The 17,295-nt window shown below is 42.4% G+C and overlaps 1 protein-coding gene across 4 annotated transcripts in view; it reads left to right on the top strand.

Annotated features, from left to right (window-relative positions):
• Positions 1–17,295, top strand: part of EEF1AKMT2 (EEF1A lysine methyltransferase 2) — an 81,217-nt gene that overhangs the window by 53,070 nt on the left and 10,852 nt on the right. For 3 of the 4 annotated variants that reach the window (XM_069239123.1, XM_069239122.1, XM_069239124.1), the window contains 2 exons: positions 1,591–1,705; positions 6,666–6,776. In XM_069239123.1, coding sequence (XP_069095224.1) covers positions 1,591–1,705; positions 6,666–6,776 — 226 coding nt within the window. The remainder of the gene's footprint in view (positions 1–1,590; positions 1,706–6,665; positions 6,777–17,295) is intronic. The other variant, XM_069239127.1, reaches the window with a different exon arrangement.

Genomic DNA, 17,295 nt, shown 5'->3' with positions numbered 1-17,295 from the left:
TTTCCAGTGGCGATTGCATCTGGGTAGCTATAGTTAGGTCAGTTGTTCCATAGGACAATTGTTTTTTATGTTGCTAATAACTTTGGTCCCTTTTGACAAATGTCCACAAAACATTCCAAAAAGGGTGCTACTTTTTGAATAGTTTGTACATGGAAGGTTACGGGGTGCTCCATCAAGCAGGCCTGAAAAAAAGAAAAGTAGGGGGCCCAAAATGCAAAATACCCATACATTTTCCATACACTTCTTAAGGTAAGGCTACAGCAAAAACTGCTGAACAGATTTGCCCCAAATTTGGCTGGAAGCTAGGTCTTGGTCAGCAGATTGTCTTGTTGTGATGTGGTGTAAATCCGTTCTGTAGTTTTTTGCAGAAGTATGGTTGAGAAATACTTGTATATCTTGACGGATGGGTTTGAGGGACTCCAATTTTTTTTTTAATTGAGTGCTCTGATTGGCCCAGGGAGCTTTTCTTCCCCTTGGGCCATCTCGCTCCCAGGAGGGGAGACAACCCAAAGCAGCACATGGCCTTTGTTTGTGCATGGCGTGGGGATAGTCACAGGGTCTATGTTGTAGCCAGGCCCTGCCTTCATCTCGATGCAGACAGCCAACCCCACACTGCGCACACCCTTAGGCTGTGTGCAGCAGGGAGTTTGTTACTAAACCCCCAGCAGGCTGCCAACCCCACACCATGCACAGCCTTTGGCATGTACAATGTAGAGTTGGCTTTAGGACCTGGGGCCAAACATACATATTAATGGGAGGTGGGTGTGGAGACACCTCCCCTTTCTTGGACCCAAGGACCTCATCTCATGGGCCAAATATGCTGAAACATAAGAAGGGAGCTTTACAGCCCCCTCCCCAAGCATTCTTGGACCCCAGGGAGCCCATACCCCATAGCCTTATTAGGCCCCGGGATCCCATATCCAAGGGCCTAGCAAATAAAAGATGGGAAAGGGGCTGTGTGTCGGCTCCCCACCTCCCCGAGCCTTAGCTCTAACTATAACTGGTGAATTTCTGTTTTGGTTATTTTTTTAGTTTAAAATGTTAATGTTGTCACATATTCACCTAACTTTGTTACGTTAACCTTTGTGTTTTTTCAGTGACTAGATAGTTGTGACTCCCAATCTTCCACAAAGGGTGCTAAAAATGTTGATTATTTGTGAATCCAAAGTAGTATTTACAGAATGTTAGGCAGGATGTTGAGTGCTTACGGTATGAATTTAAAAGTATCTTTTATTATTAGAACATTCACTGAGCACCAGTGTAAGGGCGGTTTATGGTCAAATGTTAAGAAGCTGTTGAGCAAGACTTAGAACCAGATGTTGGTAACCCCAAAGCCAATTCCTGCTTGTGCCTTCCCCTTAAACCAGTCCTACGGAATCCCTTGGTGAAGGCCCAGACCATTGCTTTTGGTCATAAGATCTCTGGGTGCTTTTGGTTGCATATCCATGGATTCTCGAGGTGTCTCTGGGAAATTACAGTATGCTGTCTCGGAGCCTCTTTGCTTGGTCGTAAGATTTTTACTTGGTGTCTTTGAGTGTTAGGTGCTCTTGTTTTCCATGTTTGCGCTTCATGTAAATTTGACTTTCACAGGTTTGGAGAAGAAAGTACTGCTCGATTGCTGACGTGGCTACAAAAGCAGAAGGTGCCATTGGATGCCTCAATACTGGATATTGGAACCGGTAATGGCCTGTTACTGGTTGAAATGGTTAGTAATCAAAGATAAGAGAGTTAGGGGACATGAAGAATGTGTTCTACGTTTTACATGGCCCTTCACCTATCTATACTCAGGGCCACTGGAATTATGCAGCATGGGAAAAATACATTTTGTAGCCAGATTCACTAAATTGTGCGGCAAGAAAAAGCTAATTATGCAGTGTAATGCGGCCCATTTTGAATCAGTAATACGTCCCTATCTTGTCATTGCTAACCATGTACATACTGAATGGTCAAAAGTTTAGTCTCATAAATGTGTTTAACGCCTAAATACAGCTATCAGCCCATGCAAAGGCACTTCAAAAGGCCTGCATCTGTGCTGCAAACTATTTTTGTTGTCGAATTCTGCAAATTATGCATGCTGTTTCTGGTTTCTGTGATCGACTTCGTGCCCTCCACCGGAAACACTTTTTCATGTGTTAGGGGAAAGAGCATACAAATTCAAAAGTTACCACGAGACTCTGCGGTTAGGAAAGCTTTTCTTTTTATTATCCCTCTTTCAGTCATGTGCATCTTACTTTCTCAGTGCCGTCCCCCATTGTATGGGCGTCTGCTCCTTCATCTTAAACACTCCTGAAACTGAGGTCTTTTACCTTCCTGCCTCATAATCACCTATCACTTTAACAGACTCTGTTCTCTTCACCTCATCATCCTAAAATGTACTTCCTCTGCCAGAAACTTAGGGGTTCTCTTCAGCCCTGACCTGACAACGGAGAGGCCATTTATATTTCATACAGCCACTGTAGCAGGATATGAAATATTGAGTATCCGAGACAGCCAGACATATTGCTGAAGATACTTCCAAAGCAGTCATTCACTTATACAGCTAAATAAACTGGACTACAAGTGGCTCTACAAACAATGCGCGACCCCCCTGTTGAAAAATAAAAAGCATTGGGCCCCACCTCAGAATTTTTCACAATTACTTTATAAAGATGGCAATGTTTAAATATGTCTAGACCTATTTAAACATTGCAGTTAATTAATGTTACCTTTTTAAAAATGCAATAACCTGCTTCTGCTTAAAGCAAAGGCCTGTTATCTTTATAATGCTGCTTTTGGCCAGAGTCTGGTTCCCCCCCCCCCCCGGGATCACTTGAGGCCCCCCTAGGGGGGCCCGCCCCCCCAGTTTGAAGACCTCTGCTCTACAGTCTTCTAAGACATGCTCTCACTTCATTATAGCACAAAAAACTGGCTATACCCAGGAACAAAGCCATACTCAAGTTGCTGATGATAGATTTGAAACTAGTGAAAGGCAATGCCCCCAAATACCTCACTTGCATCATGTGCCTTATGGTCCAACCAGCGGTGTAACGCAAAATTATGGGGCCCAACAGAATGTAGTGAGGGGCACCTCAGATTCCCATGTCTCACAAATATATGACTGAATTTGGACCTCAATAGCTGTAGTAGTTTGCATTACCTCTCTGGCTCCTACCTGGAACCCAAGACGGTAATCACCAAGTTACATGCAAACTGTTCTCCATGTTTCAGTCCTATTACCTACTAACTTCAGTGGAACCCTCTACCAAGTTTGTGCTGTCATCTTTCCCAGGAATTAAACAAAAATTCAACTTTCATCTAATTCCGCTAGAAAGACTAAAATAGTATGTATATTTTCATGCATGTATTTCTTAATAGTTACAGTTGTGTAGTTTGATACATGTCTATCTTCGACATTGATAAATTACACATTTAAGCCATATCACAAATGAACACGTTGGCCTAAAATGAACTACCCTACCCTTGTATGTGCAGCTATTCCTTTGCTTGTAGACTTTTTCTGGTCTAAATATTATTATTGTTTTCTTAATAAATAAAACCCATGTAGTATTGGAATCCAGTGTATAATGACACAAAGCCTTAAGCACCTCCCAGTTGATCATCTAACATGTAAAATCAATAAAAAACAAGTTTTGTGGCTTGCTTTCATGCAAACAATTATATTATACGTTTCAGTGAGGCAGTCAATGAACACTGTGAAAACTCCCAATATGAATGTATTTTCAGTATGTATCAAGTTCATTAACTTGCTCCAAGTTATTACAGAGAGGTCACACTTTCCATTCATTAGGTGCGGGCTAGTAAAGATCTAGCCACCTATGAGATCAGAAAGATTAAGGTTCAGCTGCTGTTAGCCTTGACCAATGCTGATGATGGCACTCCAAACATGGTCATAGAATTGATGTTGGCCAGAGTTGTTTTTTGTTAATCTTAATGACGAAGAACTGCCGGTGCCACTCCTCACCTACTGCTGATTAGCTTTTCTGTGTTAACGGCACAAGTCCTCAGGGGAATCATTCAATGTTGAGATGGGCAGGGGTGGTGAGGGATACATCCTAGTAAATCAGCTAGGATGAGGAGAATCCCGAGACCATTCAGAATTTGTTGTTGATCTTGTGTAGAGTTAGCATTCCAGACATGGATGTTGAAATCCAAGTAAAGACCAACACGTCTCATTTTCTTTAGGAATTGTGTATGAGAAAGACACTGGGGCACATGTGAGTCATCAGGCACAGGGAATAAAGTGAGTTTTCCACTGGGGAAGTTTATACCAACATCCACCTCTGGGTGCGTGACTTGAAGGGCAATATACCTTATCAGTGAGGATTGCTCAGGACCCAGGGTCCACATCACAACGTCATTGTGCCTAAATATTCTCTTTGATTACTCTGGTGGACGGCTGTTTCAGACATGGCCCTGATTGCATTTTAGGTTCTTTCAGCGCATGTGTTTTGCAATTTAGACTTTGGCTTTTCTTTACATAAACAAGGAATTGTTTAACTTATTGTAGGAAGTTGGCTCTGTATATACTATTTTAATGTAAAAATTAGTGTGCACAGAGTCCAAGGGTTCCCCTTAGAGGTAAGATAGTGGCAAAGGTAGATAATTCTAATGCTCTTTTTTGTGGTAGTGTGGTCGAGCAGTAGGCTTATCAGAGGGTAGTGTTAAGCATTTGTTTTACACACACAGGCAATAAATGATGAACACACACTCAGTCTTACTCCAGGCCAATAGGTTTTTATATTGAAAATTATCCTTTTTTTAGTTTATTTTTAGAACCACAGGTTCAAGATTTACAGTAAACACTTTATATGTACGGTACTTCACTTAGATACTTTAGGAACTTTGAATGGAAACAACATCATGTACAGTCTTTGTAAAAATGTCAATAAGCTATTTTCAAAGTGGACACAGTGCAAAAATCAACTGTTCCTGGGGGAACGTAAGTAAAGGTTAGATTAGGAGGTAAGTAAAACACTTACAAGTCTCAGTCCTGGGGCATAGGCAGCCCACCGTTGGGGGTTCAAGGAAACCCCAAAGTTACCACACCAGCAGCTCAGGGCCAGTCAGGTGCAGAGGTCAAAGAGGTGCCCAAAACACATAGGCACCAATGGAGAACAGGGGTGCTCTGGTTCCAGTCTGCCAGCAGGTAGTACCTGTGTCCTCGGGGGGGCAGACCAGGGGGGTTTTGTAGAGCAGTGGGGGGGGACACAAGTAGGCACACAAAACACACCCTCAGCGGCACAGGGGCGGCCGGGTGCAGTGTACAAAGCAGGCATCAGGTTTTGTATAGGTTTCAATGGAGGGACTCGGGGTCACTCTAGCGGTGCAGGCAGGCACAGGTGGGGGCTTCTCGGGACAGCCACCACCTGGGCAAGGCAGAGGGTCGCCTGGGGGGGGTCACTCCTGCGTCGAAGTTCGGTTCCTTCATCTCCCCACCAGCACACAAGCTGTGAAGCAGTATGCATGTGCTGAGTGAGGGGTCCCTAGGGTGGCATAAGACATACTGCAGCCCTTAGAGACCTTCCCTGGCATCAGGGCCCTGGGTACTAGGGGTACCAGTTACAAGGGACTTACCTGAGTGCCAGGGTTGTGCAAATTGTGGAGACAAAGGTGCAGTTTAGGGAAAGAACACTGGTGCTGGGACCTGGTTAGCAGGGTCCCAGCACACTTTCAAATCATAACTTAGCATCAGCAAAGGCAAAACATTAGGGGGTAACCATGCCAAAGAGGCATTTCCTTACACTTATGGTAATGAACAGTTAATGATTTGGTGGAATAAATTATGCAGGTTCTTTTATTTTAATGTTTATTTCATAAGTGTACAAAACCATTGACAAATGTCTAAACTTATGATTATTTTAGTGGTAAGTAACAAGAGTCCCGTAAGTTAATGCACATGATCTAAAATGCAGAGAGCACACCCTCTCAACTGTTTTAAGTAAAATCCTCAACTAAAGGGGAGCACTTCTATAATTGTAAGCATCACATAACATACCATTTCCCTGATGTTAGTCAACCCACGCAAATCTGCACCCCTCGCTAATTCTTTGAGGCATATTTACAAAGTCCTCCAAAATATGATTGTGATGACTGACTGTTGTAGAAATGAACATCGAGACCCAGCCTGTATAACCACTCTTAGCACAGTTGTAGAGGACCTTTTGTGGCATTAACCAATGGCTTGTACTAGCTTCTCCTTATTAATGCAAAATAATAAATCTAGCAAGCACTGAAAAGATTTGATTGAAACATGAAAGCAGCTGTCAAGTCTAGGATTTAGGATCAGTCCAATCCAGTTGCTAGCCTAGTGACCTCGGTTAGGATCAAAGTTCATAGTCCCAAACATTCTTTTGCACTTTGAAACCTTGTAGGAGCCTGATAAATTATAATTCTGTATTCTCTGAAGATGGCTTAGTGGGTGGTGGGCGCTCCACACCTCATCCAGTACTTGGTAGGACTGAATCCCCAGGAATTCCTCCTTAGCCTGTCTTCCTTTAGGGGATCATTAAAATAAGTGTATTTGAATTGGGTAATGACACCTAATTGTAAGGCAGTCCATTCTGTGATGTGTTGTATATGTATTGACTGTTATAATTATTACTATTGAAGTCTGCATTATTATTAGTACCCAGGTTCTCAAGCTTTGGGGTGTCTCTTTTTTCAAGGCAAAGTCTGGTTACACAAACCTCACAGGAATTGACTACTCTGAAGCTGCAATCGAGCTCTCCCAAAGTATCTTGGAGAAAGAAGACTGCTGCAGAAGTATTAAGCTGAAGGTACCGATTGATAGAGGAAAGGCCTTAGTATGTTGTTAAAGGCAAAGGGATGAAAGTGATTGATATGTGCTATTTCTATGAATGGGTACAGATTGCAATAATAAAGTAAGGGCAGATGCCCAGACAGTTCATAGAGAGGAGTGTATGTGAACAATATGTAGTTCACCCTAGGATGAGCCATCTCTAAAACCAGAGTAGACGGAAGTAAAGGGTTTTTGTAGCATATAGTTTTTAGCATAGAGTTGTTTTTAGAGCTTTTCTAAGGACTGTTTATTATGGGGCTTGCTTGCATGCTCTCGTAACTTGTTAAGCAAGATAAACATTTATGGTAAATAGAACCAACAAACCTACATGCTCTTTTTGAGACCTGCTCTGTAAAAGCAGCAGACATGTCCAGTTGAAACAAATGATATCCTACATGATTCCAGTAGACACAGTCAGTATGACAAACATACAAACTCTTTAGAATTTACAGATACATGGTACAATTTCTTGCCACTTTTGTGTTTATAGTGATGGCTTCTCCCCTTCCCAGTGTCTCCTGATCAGCTCCTCTCTTAATTGGTGGTTGATGACTGGCTATGCACCCCCCTATCCCCTTTAGGCAGATATCCCTTTTTTTTCTTTTTTTGTGTGCAGATTATGTCCCTTGATGTCCCTTCTTCAGGGATGATGCCGGCCACACAGTCTGTTGTGGTGTCCCTTACTGGATATAATTGTTCCCCTTATCTGTTACTGGAGAGGAAGCACAGTAAGGCTAAGTCCAACTACGCCTCACTGTGGAGGGTATTCATTGCAAGGCCATACATAGATGACTTCTGAGTTTCTTTTGCATAACACATTGCACATAAACAGGCAGCAGTGATGCCAGCACCCCCTCCAGAAGGGTTATTTGAGAAGAATTACTGTTCAGTTACTGTTTGAGTGTTATCAACTCATCATGGATTTAATCAGTCATACTGAAAAGTAGGAATGTTACCTTGGTTGGACCTTGGACCGAACCTTGATTTTATTTGCAAACATTTTGGCTTCAGGGCCATAGAAATATATTGGCAGATGGTCCAAAGCTCAGCTATTCATTATAAATGAAAGTTTCTTAGGAACAGGCCATGAAGGGAAGACTACTGTGAAATATCGCCAATACTAAATATGTTGGGTTAGTATCAAAATTTCACAATACAGTTTTCAGACCTGCTAATTCAATGGCAACTGCTAAATGCTAGATTTAGTGCAAAACATGCACCACCAAAAAGAATTACCTGATGCACATCACTTAGGTCTGTTGTTTATCAGAAAGACATGACTAAATGAAGGTCTTTAATCAGCCACCGGTGGATCAATGCTTGAACATTTTGAAATATAAGTACTCAACAAGGAATGGAAGAGGTGCATTGATTTTTTTAGTTACGAGGACTTGTATTGTTTCAGATTTGATTGTGAGGATTTGGTGTGTAAGCTGTTTTATCCTAGAGTTTCGCCCCCAAAGGTGGTGCTCTGCTTACCTTCATGGTATTTAACTGCAGATAATAAGTATTTTTTAGCTAGCACAGCAGTTGTTAACCTTTGTCTTCTGTGCACCAACAACCCCTGGAATCATTACTGAAATCCAGGGATTCTCCAGTGAATCATTACTTGAAGCCAGGGAAGCAGTCCTGAGTAATTTCTATGATTTGAGCCTCGAAAGTATACATAAAAATACAGAAACATCAAAGAAAACACAAATGATCCAGTAAGTCATATAGAAAAATCCAACTTTTAATTTTAAAAGGAGCTTCTATAAATCTGTTGTTCAATTCTAGCATATCTACACTCTAGCATATCACTTATTTTATTTTTTCCTTGTGCATTTTTTCTTTTTTTTGTGCTTCAATTGAAACCTATCATCACCTATACTATCTTCTGTCTGCTGTACTTCTGCTGCTCTGACGAATCATCAAACTAAAGATAATTTTAGCTGTCAGTTTTACATTTTGCTTCTTTATTGATATGCACTTTAAATATTCTTAATTAATCTGCTAATATTAGTTACTTTTCTAAACTGTCATGGACCCCCTACTTAGGCTTCATAGACGGCGTGGGTTACTGAGGACCATATGTTAACAACTATTGATCTAGCACATAAAACTGAAGTTTTATCATTTGTTAGTGGTGTAAATACCAGTTGATATTAGTACTCGATGATACTCAAACAGCATTCACATTTGTAGTAAAAGAAACTAGTGCCATCGAAGAGTCACCTTACCAAGAACCACATTCCATTGGAGCGGGTGATGTATTATACTTTTAATGTGTAGGGTAACCTCCATTTGTTTAGCACCTAAAGAAAGACTCCAGACCAAATAGAGGGTGAAATGTAGAAAGTATAAACTTAGACTATTGTTTGAGGTGAGTGAAAACCCACCTCAAGGATTATTCACAACCTTGTCAGGGTAAACCCTCAGTCAGTAAATTACCTTGGGTGCAAACCCCCTGGTAGCTACGGCACCGAGCAGACAGGCTTAACTTAAGGCACTGTTTAAAGTATTAATACAGTACCATAAAAGTGCTAAAATCAAATATATATCAAATAAAATCCCAAACCAAATTAAAAAAAATAAAGTAAAATTTTATAAACAAAATGATAAAAATCTAATTAGGGGGAACCAGAGATGTGAATTTTTTAAGTTTTAAGTTGGAGAAGGGCCAAGAAGCATAAAGTGCCATTGATAGTCAATGGTCACAATAGACTGGGACCTAGGCACAGTTTAAGGCTGGCCGAGATGGAGTGGGGGTCGGATACAACAACCAGGTTTGTCCTGGTCAAAGATTTTAACTTCTGACTTAAGTCCTTTAAATCACAATCCACATCAATATTCTACTTCTAAAGTGCCCCCCCTCATGTAGCTTGCTGCATCACTGTAGCTTGAACAGGAAGTCAGCCTTATGACCCTTGAAGTTCACTTCTTTGTCTTAGGTACAGAAGGGAACAGGTTGTTCAGGGCTCCTCACATCAGACGTCAGGGCCAGTCCTCCTCTGTTTTTCTTCAGGTCTAGCAGTGTTCTGAAGTGGGTGCCTGGAGGTGCCAGATTTTGCCTGGCACTACCAAGTGGGTGGGGTGGGAATGACTCTTGAGCACACACCACCCAATGGGTAAAAGTTCCCAGGGCCAACACTGCCCAATTTGGTTATTTTGGCAGAAGTTTTCAGCCATACTAAACTTGGGGTCTGAGAGGTAGGGGTATGAGCGGGTACTATTGAATTCCGGTGTCCTCCCACATCTGCCACTAAAATCTAATTTGAAGTAGCCACTGTAACCTCCGTAAGCCCATAGACCGACTTCTAGTAGAACAAAAGCAGGGTTTTCCAGCAACCAGACAGTGGATACCCAACAATTATATTGGCATGCTGTTTCCTACCTTTCAAGAGTGGCCCCAGTGTTATGTGCAACTCCAGCAGACGTGCAAACCAGAATTTGATACTCCAGCAGGATTTGACACTCTAGTGTCAAAAAGGATGCCTCCAGCCCCCACCCTGCATATTCTGTGAGGTCCAAAGGAGTCACCTCTGCCTGTTCAGGTCTGCCTCCCGTTTGCTCCTGGGAAGAAATTCATATATTTTTCACCCCTTACAAATGCTAACTGCTGGCTGGGAGAAGTTGGAAAGCAAATGCAAATTAAATACAATTCATACTACGTTGTGCCCCACAAGGCCTACATTGTGGTGACTTCTTTATATTTAAAAGGAAGGTTTTGACCTGTCAAAAGGATTTATTTCAACAGGTCGAATTGCAGCTACAGTGGCAGGCCTGAAGCCATGTTTTTCCACTGTAGTGTATGGCACAATATGTTCTGGCGACCACTAGCAACATTTAACTTCCAGTTTGTGGGTACCATATACTAGGACCTTCAATATACCAATTAGGTGTATGCCAATTTGACCATGTTTAAAGGATTAGCAAAAAGCTGTTTAACACTGGTTAGCAGGGTTAACGTACACAGAGTTCTAATGCAAAAATACAGTGTCCAACAAAAGGTGAGAAATACGGAGTGAACACACATAATAAACTGATTTCCTACAGAGGAAACATGGAAAATAATCAGAAAGCTACTTCAGTATATCACAAGAGTATTGTGTTAGCTAAACCACTTACTAAAGCCAAAGGACAGTGGAAGCATCCAGCTAATCAAAAGAAGTGTTCAAAAGTCTGAATATCTCCTGATCACATCCATAATAGCCCAACTCTCTCCACAGAGCGTTGTGACAAATCTCTCTGCTTCATGAGTTACCAAAGTGAAAAACTTTCATATAGGAAAATAATTAAGTAGATTTCGCCAGAAGTCAACACAGAATTAGGTCTAAACAAGGTAGTCACTTACCAATATGCTGCCGCTTTAGATATGTAAAGAAAGGTTTTGAAAAAATGACAGAAATGTGAACCTTTATGGAAACTCTGACATATAAGCAAGTTGAACATAGAAAGACCCTTTGTGGCTGGTCCATAGCTACGTCCATACACTTCCAAGTCAAGAACATCAAGAGGTAGATTCAGAAATAGTGCATTCAGGTTAAGAGTGGCATATTGAGGAATAAAACCTAGGAGACGTGATGACAATGCTTGGCAACAGTGGTTGCTTTCCCACTTAATTTCAGTTCGCATCTGAATTGTGTCCTTTCACCTTTTTAGTTTTTCCCTCAGTTTGTTCTGAAAGGTCTGTCCTTTGCCGGAGGTTCTCTTTATTCAAACCTGCATCCTCTGGTAGACTGATTTTATTTCTTCACTGTACCACTCCCAAGTTGTATCCTGGTAACTAGAGGCGGGGTACAGTCTTAATCCAGATATTGGTGGCAGCTTAGATCTTATTCTGAAGATATCTATTCTTTGACATCCTTCACAATCTTGTATGATTTCATTTAGGGTTTGTATGCCCCCTTTGTAGACTGGGGTTCCCACCAAATGTCCCATGCTGTCTGATCTGAACAGTGAGGAGTAAAAGGGAGTAGTACATTGCTTTTGACCAAATCCCTGGTGTTTAATTCCATCTACCATTCCCTGTTAGAATGCATGAGTATATTCGTATAAACCTGATTTAACACAGGCTTTGGTTGCATTCAGACAAGTATCAGTATGGATTTACATTTCGTCCAAATTTCCACACAAGGCTTCCAGGGCACTCATGACAATTTCCGAAGCCACACTGTTGTTCTTAATGAATCAGATATTAAGCCTATACAAGTTGTAATTTAGGCCATTATTAAGATCCAGGAAGATTTAGTGAAGAAAGGGCTTATTTCCTAGACTGGAGTTATGAAATTCACCAAAGCAACCCAGTTAATCTTATGCAGGGAAAAGTCTTTTCGGAATCTGCATCCTTGACATAATCAGGGGAAGGTTTACCTCCGACACTAGACCATCAGGAGTTCTCTTATAGTTGTAAGAACTGATCTGGTCATCATGAAAAATATACGAGGGATCCTCACTTATTCTGATCCTTCCTACTCAATGTAACATACATTTTCTTTTAGCCAGACCCCGGGTGTTTCTTTCCAATGAGATGAAGATTTTCTTCGTATCTGACTACAACTGCCCCATCTTGGGCTACACAACTTATTTTGAACCAGCACTCATATTTACATATTTTGTGCTGCTGCTGTAAGCCAGTTCATAGAAGTGTTCAGTAAGACAGTTGAAGTAAGAGGAACGTTTGTAGTTACTTATCTTAAAACGAAGATCTAATGAGTTAGTTAAAGATAGCCACTTTTATCATTTGCCAGCTAAAGCAGGCTGGACAGTTGAGGCTGCTGCATCTGCCTTGTACCACAGACGTATTTTGGAAATCAAGGACACTCTTGCTCTGGTGGTAGATCCATCCAACATTAGTCAAAAATCTCATTGATCTCACCTTCCAAATTGAGCCTCAACAACAACTGTTTAATTAGAGAAAGTGGATCCTCTGCCACCTTTTGACAACCTCAGAGACAAAAGAGAAGCAAGATATAGAGCATTTCCAGAAAAAAAAACAAATCATCTTAGATAAACCCTTTCAGAATGGGAATGTAAGAGGTAAATTATAATTCATCCTCATTTGTTCCGCAGCACCACAAAAATAAACTCCAGTGCTAGACCTTAAAGGGAAAACTCAGGTTGCATTACAGTAGAAAAGCAGTTTGTCTCTCAAAAATAGCTTTTCTATTTAGAAGTTAAAAAACATTTCAAGCATTATTAGATTGTGGGGCAACTGTTTTTTTATGAATTTGACTTAACAACAATAGAGCATTTCCCATGTTTTTGAGATCAGCCCTTAAGTTAGTGAAAGGAATCAATATTACTTTACTGACCATCATTTTGTTATGTCTGGGATGAGTGGTCATGTAGTATCTCTGGTGCATGACCTTATTGATGTACCTGCCTTCTCTGTGATTTTAGGCACAAATTAGCAGAGGACAAACAATAGTTGCATTGGTTGGGCAGCACAGGTTATTTGTATTTTTTATACCTATTGTGCCCAACAATGCCCCTTAAAAAAGGTTTCTCAATATAAAAGTCCTTGACCTGTATGGTGATAAATGTGCCCAATGTGGCCAACACCCTTCTGCCTCACTGACCTTACAATTGTGCCATAGGTTTACTGGCGGGAGCCCAGACTCTGAATGGCTGAACCTATTTTTTGAATCTGTAAGAAGACAAAGTCTTTAGAGAATATCTGGTGTAAAGCCTGGAAAAGGTATACTGAGGACCTAAATCTTCCCCGTCCCGCAGCCTCTCAATACCCAAATGGAGAGCCAGCATTGTTAAATTGAAAGCTTGGCATCTGATGTCATGGAGGCGATGTGCATCACACCCACACCCACATACACATGGAAATAGGAAATGTAGCTTGGTGGGTGGCCGTTCACCATCTCAGACCAAAAACAACCACCTTCTCATATCCAGGGTCTGCGAGCACCCAAAAGGCATACAGACCCTTAAATAAAAAAAGGTGTGTGGAAGGAAAACTGGGTTCATTTAAAATCATTTGTACATATAGTCCTAAATATTACTCATTGCACATTTCCAGTTCCCTCTTAACGACACACCTTCTACTTGTCTGCAATTCAACACGTAAGGCAAGGAAGCTTAAAAGAAGTATGCAGGCCCTCAAAGGCAGTCTCATTCCCAGTATGGGTTTAGTATGGTTATTCTCCAAAAACCTTTCCATTTCAGACTCACCCCCCAAATTTGCCCCTCATAGTGTAGGACTGTCCAAGAATGTGCAAATGATAAAGCCAAGAGCACTATAATTAACACTTACATCTCATTGGCACATTGATTTTCTGCTACATTTAATGGGAAGAGGGCTTCCACTCCAGCATCAGTTCCTCCTCCACCTAACCTAGTAGATGAATACCCAGAATTAGAAGAAAAACAGTGCTTAATTTATAAATGAAAGAGTGCAGGTGCCTGAAGCTCCTACTCAGAAGCCGCCGGACAATAAAATTACACGTCCACATCCTTAATTGCTCTACCAGACACTCTGGCTTTGTCGCACTCTTGCACACTCCTGCTTTCTCCCGTTGTGACGTTTTTTCCATTTTTGTCCCCCTTCATCTTTCCAATGTGTGTGTTTTTCCATCTTTTGCCCCGGGGAATATCTGATGTGAAAAAATATGAGCGCGTCCCAAAAGTAAGGGGTGGTCTCCCCATTAGCACCCACCGGGTCAAATTAGGCACTGAGTAATTATGTCTTTCAGGGTAAGAGTGGCAGAGTATGGAAAGCCCAGGAGATGTGTGAGAACATGGCTTGCAACAATGGTTGTTTCTCGCTTTGTCTCGGTTCACAACCAAATTGCATCCATTCACCTTTCAGTTTTTTATCTCCGGTTTCTAAGTTGTAGGTTCTTCCGACCTTTTTGCTTTCATCTCCCCAAGCTTCAAGTTCATCGGAGCCTGCATCGTTGGTATAGTGGTTTTCTGCTTTATGGTAATATTCCCTAGTTGTATCCTGGTGACTGGGGGATAGATACAGCACATAACAGTGGTAAGCTGATGCTGTACAAATGCCTGTTTTTTTTTTTTACATTCTCTACAATTGTAATTTGAGGTTATGATGCTCCCTTTATAAGCATGGGCTCTTAAGGAAAGTCCTGCGCAACCTGATCTCAAAAGCGAGAAATTGGGGGGTTGCCTTGCTTTCAACCCAAAGCCTGTGTTTCTCTCTCTCTCTCTCCCAGCTCATTTTTCTCCCTAAGATTGGATCCACATAGACCTGAGTTACCACAGGCTGTTTCCACTCGAAAAGGAGACCGTGCAGATTAACATCCTGTTCTGACTTAACACACAAAGCTTCCAGGGCCCTATCCATAAATGTGTCATCCATCTATTCCACTTTATACTGCTTATCAGAAAATACCAGAAGTAGAAAACAAAGTATTGTGTGTTTAGGATCAAATCTGTTTATTGTATTTAAAAAGGCAAAAAAAAAAAAAAACATACCAAACACACCTCATCACGGGACATAAATGCAAATATCAGCACAATAGCAATCCCAAATCTGCACGCATCAGTCTCTATCGAAATCAGAAGATCACACCCCGCGGAGCCACCCAGCCAGTCTTCATTGCAGAATCATGTGTCCACCAGTAATGCCCAATAATCCTCCGAAGTCCCAGTCCCAAAGATGAAAACATATAAACATGAACACTTCAACTATGCTTCCCTCCAAGAAACCATGTCATCTTCCTATTTCTCCTCACCTCGACCCTTTGCATCATCCAAGCTCATCTCCCTCATCCAATTTCCCCCCCCCCCCCCCAGCCCTCAGACCAAAAATTCAAATCAGCCTCAAGACCCTCAGGTATAACGGGCATGTCAGCTTGGCAAATTCTGCTGAGAGAATCCGAAGGAACGGCTTCCACAACTCGCCCAAGCCTCCAACCCGCTGCTAGGATGCTAGCGTAATTTTCTCCATGGCCAAGATAAACCACAGTTTCTGGAACCATGAGATACGCGTCAGCACTTTGTCTGCACCCCAAAGAGCTAAGATCAATTGCAGCGCTGCATTAAGAGCTAAAGCCATCTGCCTCCCCTTTAAGGACCGTAAGGGAAAAGTAAGGGAATTAGGCAAACCCAATAAAACATACGATGGGAGTCTCGGGATCTTAACTTGGAACGCTGCATCAATATCATCTATTATGCTTTCCCAATAGCGATGCAGCTTGGGGCAGTGCCAAAGCAAATGCGTAAGCGTACCCGTAGCTCCACACCCCCTCCAGCAAAGATCCGACTTATCACGATTCCATGCATTCACCCGCGCTGGAGTGTAATACCAATATGAAGCGACTTTATATGATGTCTCTGTCCCAGCTGCATTATATGCTGTGTGGTGTATTCTATAGAATATGCTGTCCCATTCCTCATCTGAGAGTTCTCTCTCCAGCTCCCTTTCCCATCGCAACTGCCCTTTTGACTTAGGCGGACGGCCTTCCCCTTGCAAAAGCCGATACAGCTCCGAGATGATTCTCCTATCATCCTTCTTTAGGAACAGCCATTTCTTAAATGGCGTAAGAGGCCTGTCTATCAGAGCTCTGTTCGCCGGCAAGAGAGCCCAGTGTCGAACCTGATAATACATCAATCTATCCGCCTCCACTAGTCCATAGGCCTCTTGCATCTGGTCGAAGGACAACACCCCTTGTTCGTCAAAAAGACTCCCTACTCTCCTGCAACCCCCTTCATACCAGCGTCTCAAGCCCTCCACACGAATTCCAGGCTCAAAGTCAGGGTTCACGCCTATGGGGGTCATAGGGGACGGAAAGGAAGTCAGCCCTAAACGGCAAGCAACCGCATCCCATACTCGTAACGTTGTACCAGTAATCGGGGAAGAATAAAGGCCACCTGCCCCATGTCGGTGCCGGAGCCAGGGCTCCTTCCATATATGAGAGCCCGCCACAGCTTGGTCCATAAAGCACCAGTGTTTCTCCGAGAGAGCGTGACTCCACTCCACCAGAAAGCGTAGCTGTGTAGCCTGAAAATATCTCAGAAGACACGGTATCGCCAAACCCCGCTGCCCTTGGGACGATATAGAACCTGCCGCGGAAGACGCGCCGGACGACCTTCCCATATAAATCTCAAGACCGTCGACTGCAGGGTGGCAATCGTCTGCGGAGGTGGGGCTAGTGGGAGAGCCTGAAACATATACAGTATTCGCAGCAAGATTGTCATCTTGACTGCAGCCACCCTGCCGAGCCAAGACAGTTTATGGCTCCCCCACAACTCCAGGTCCCGTCGTACATCGCGAACCAACTTCACGTACTTCACACTCGCCGTTTTAACGGCAGACTTCGCCAACTCAATCCCGAGATAGGAAAGGCGTGAGGACGACCAAGTGAAGGGATAACGAGCCTTCAGATCCTTCTCATGATCAGCGCTCAGAGACAGACCAAGAACCTGAGATTTCTGCATATTCACTTTAAATCCCGAAGCCTGGCTGAAGTCAACTAGTATCTCCATAAGCGCAGGCAAAGAGGTTGCAGGCTCCGCAAGTGTAAGAATAACTTCGTCAGCAT

This window comes from Pleurodeles waltl, chromosome 6 (genome assembly GCF_031143425.1).
Source record: "Pleurodeles waltl isolate 20211129_DDA chromosome 6, aPleWal1.hap1.20221129, whole genome shotgun sequence".
Lineage (NCBI taxonomy): Eukaryota > Metazoa > Chordata > Amphibia > Caudata > Salamandridae > Pleurodeles > Pleurodeles waltl.
The sequence above is the reverse complement of the archived record's forward strand: the minus strand, read 5'-3'. Positions and strand labels throughout refer to the sequence as shown.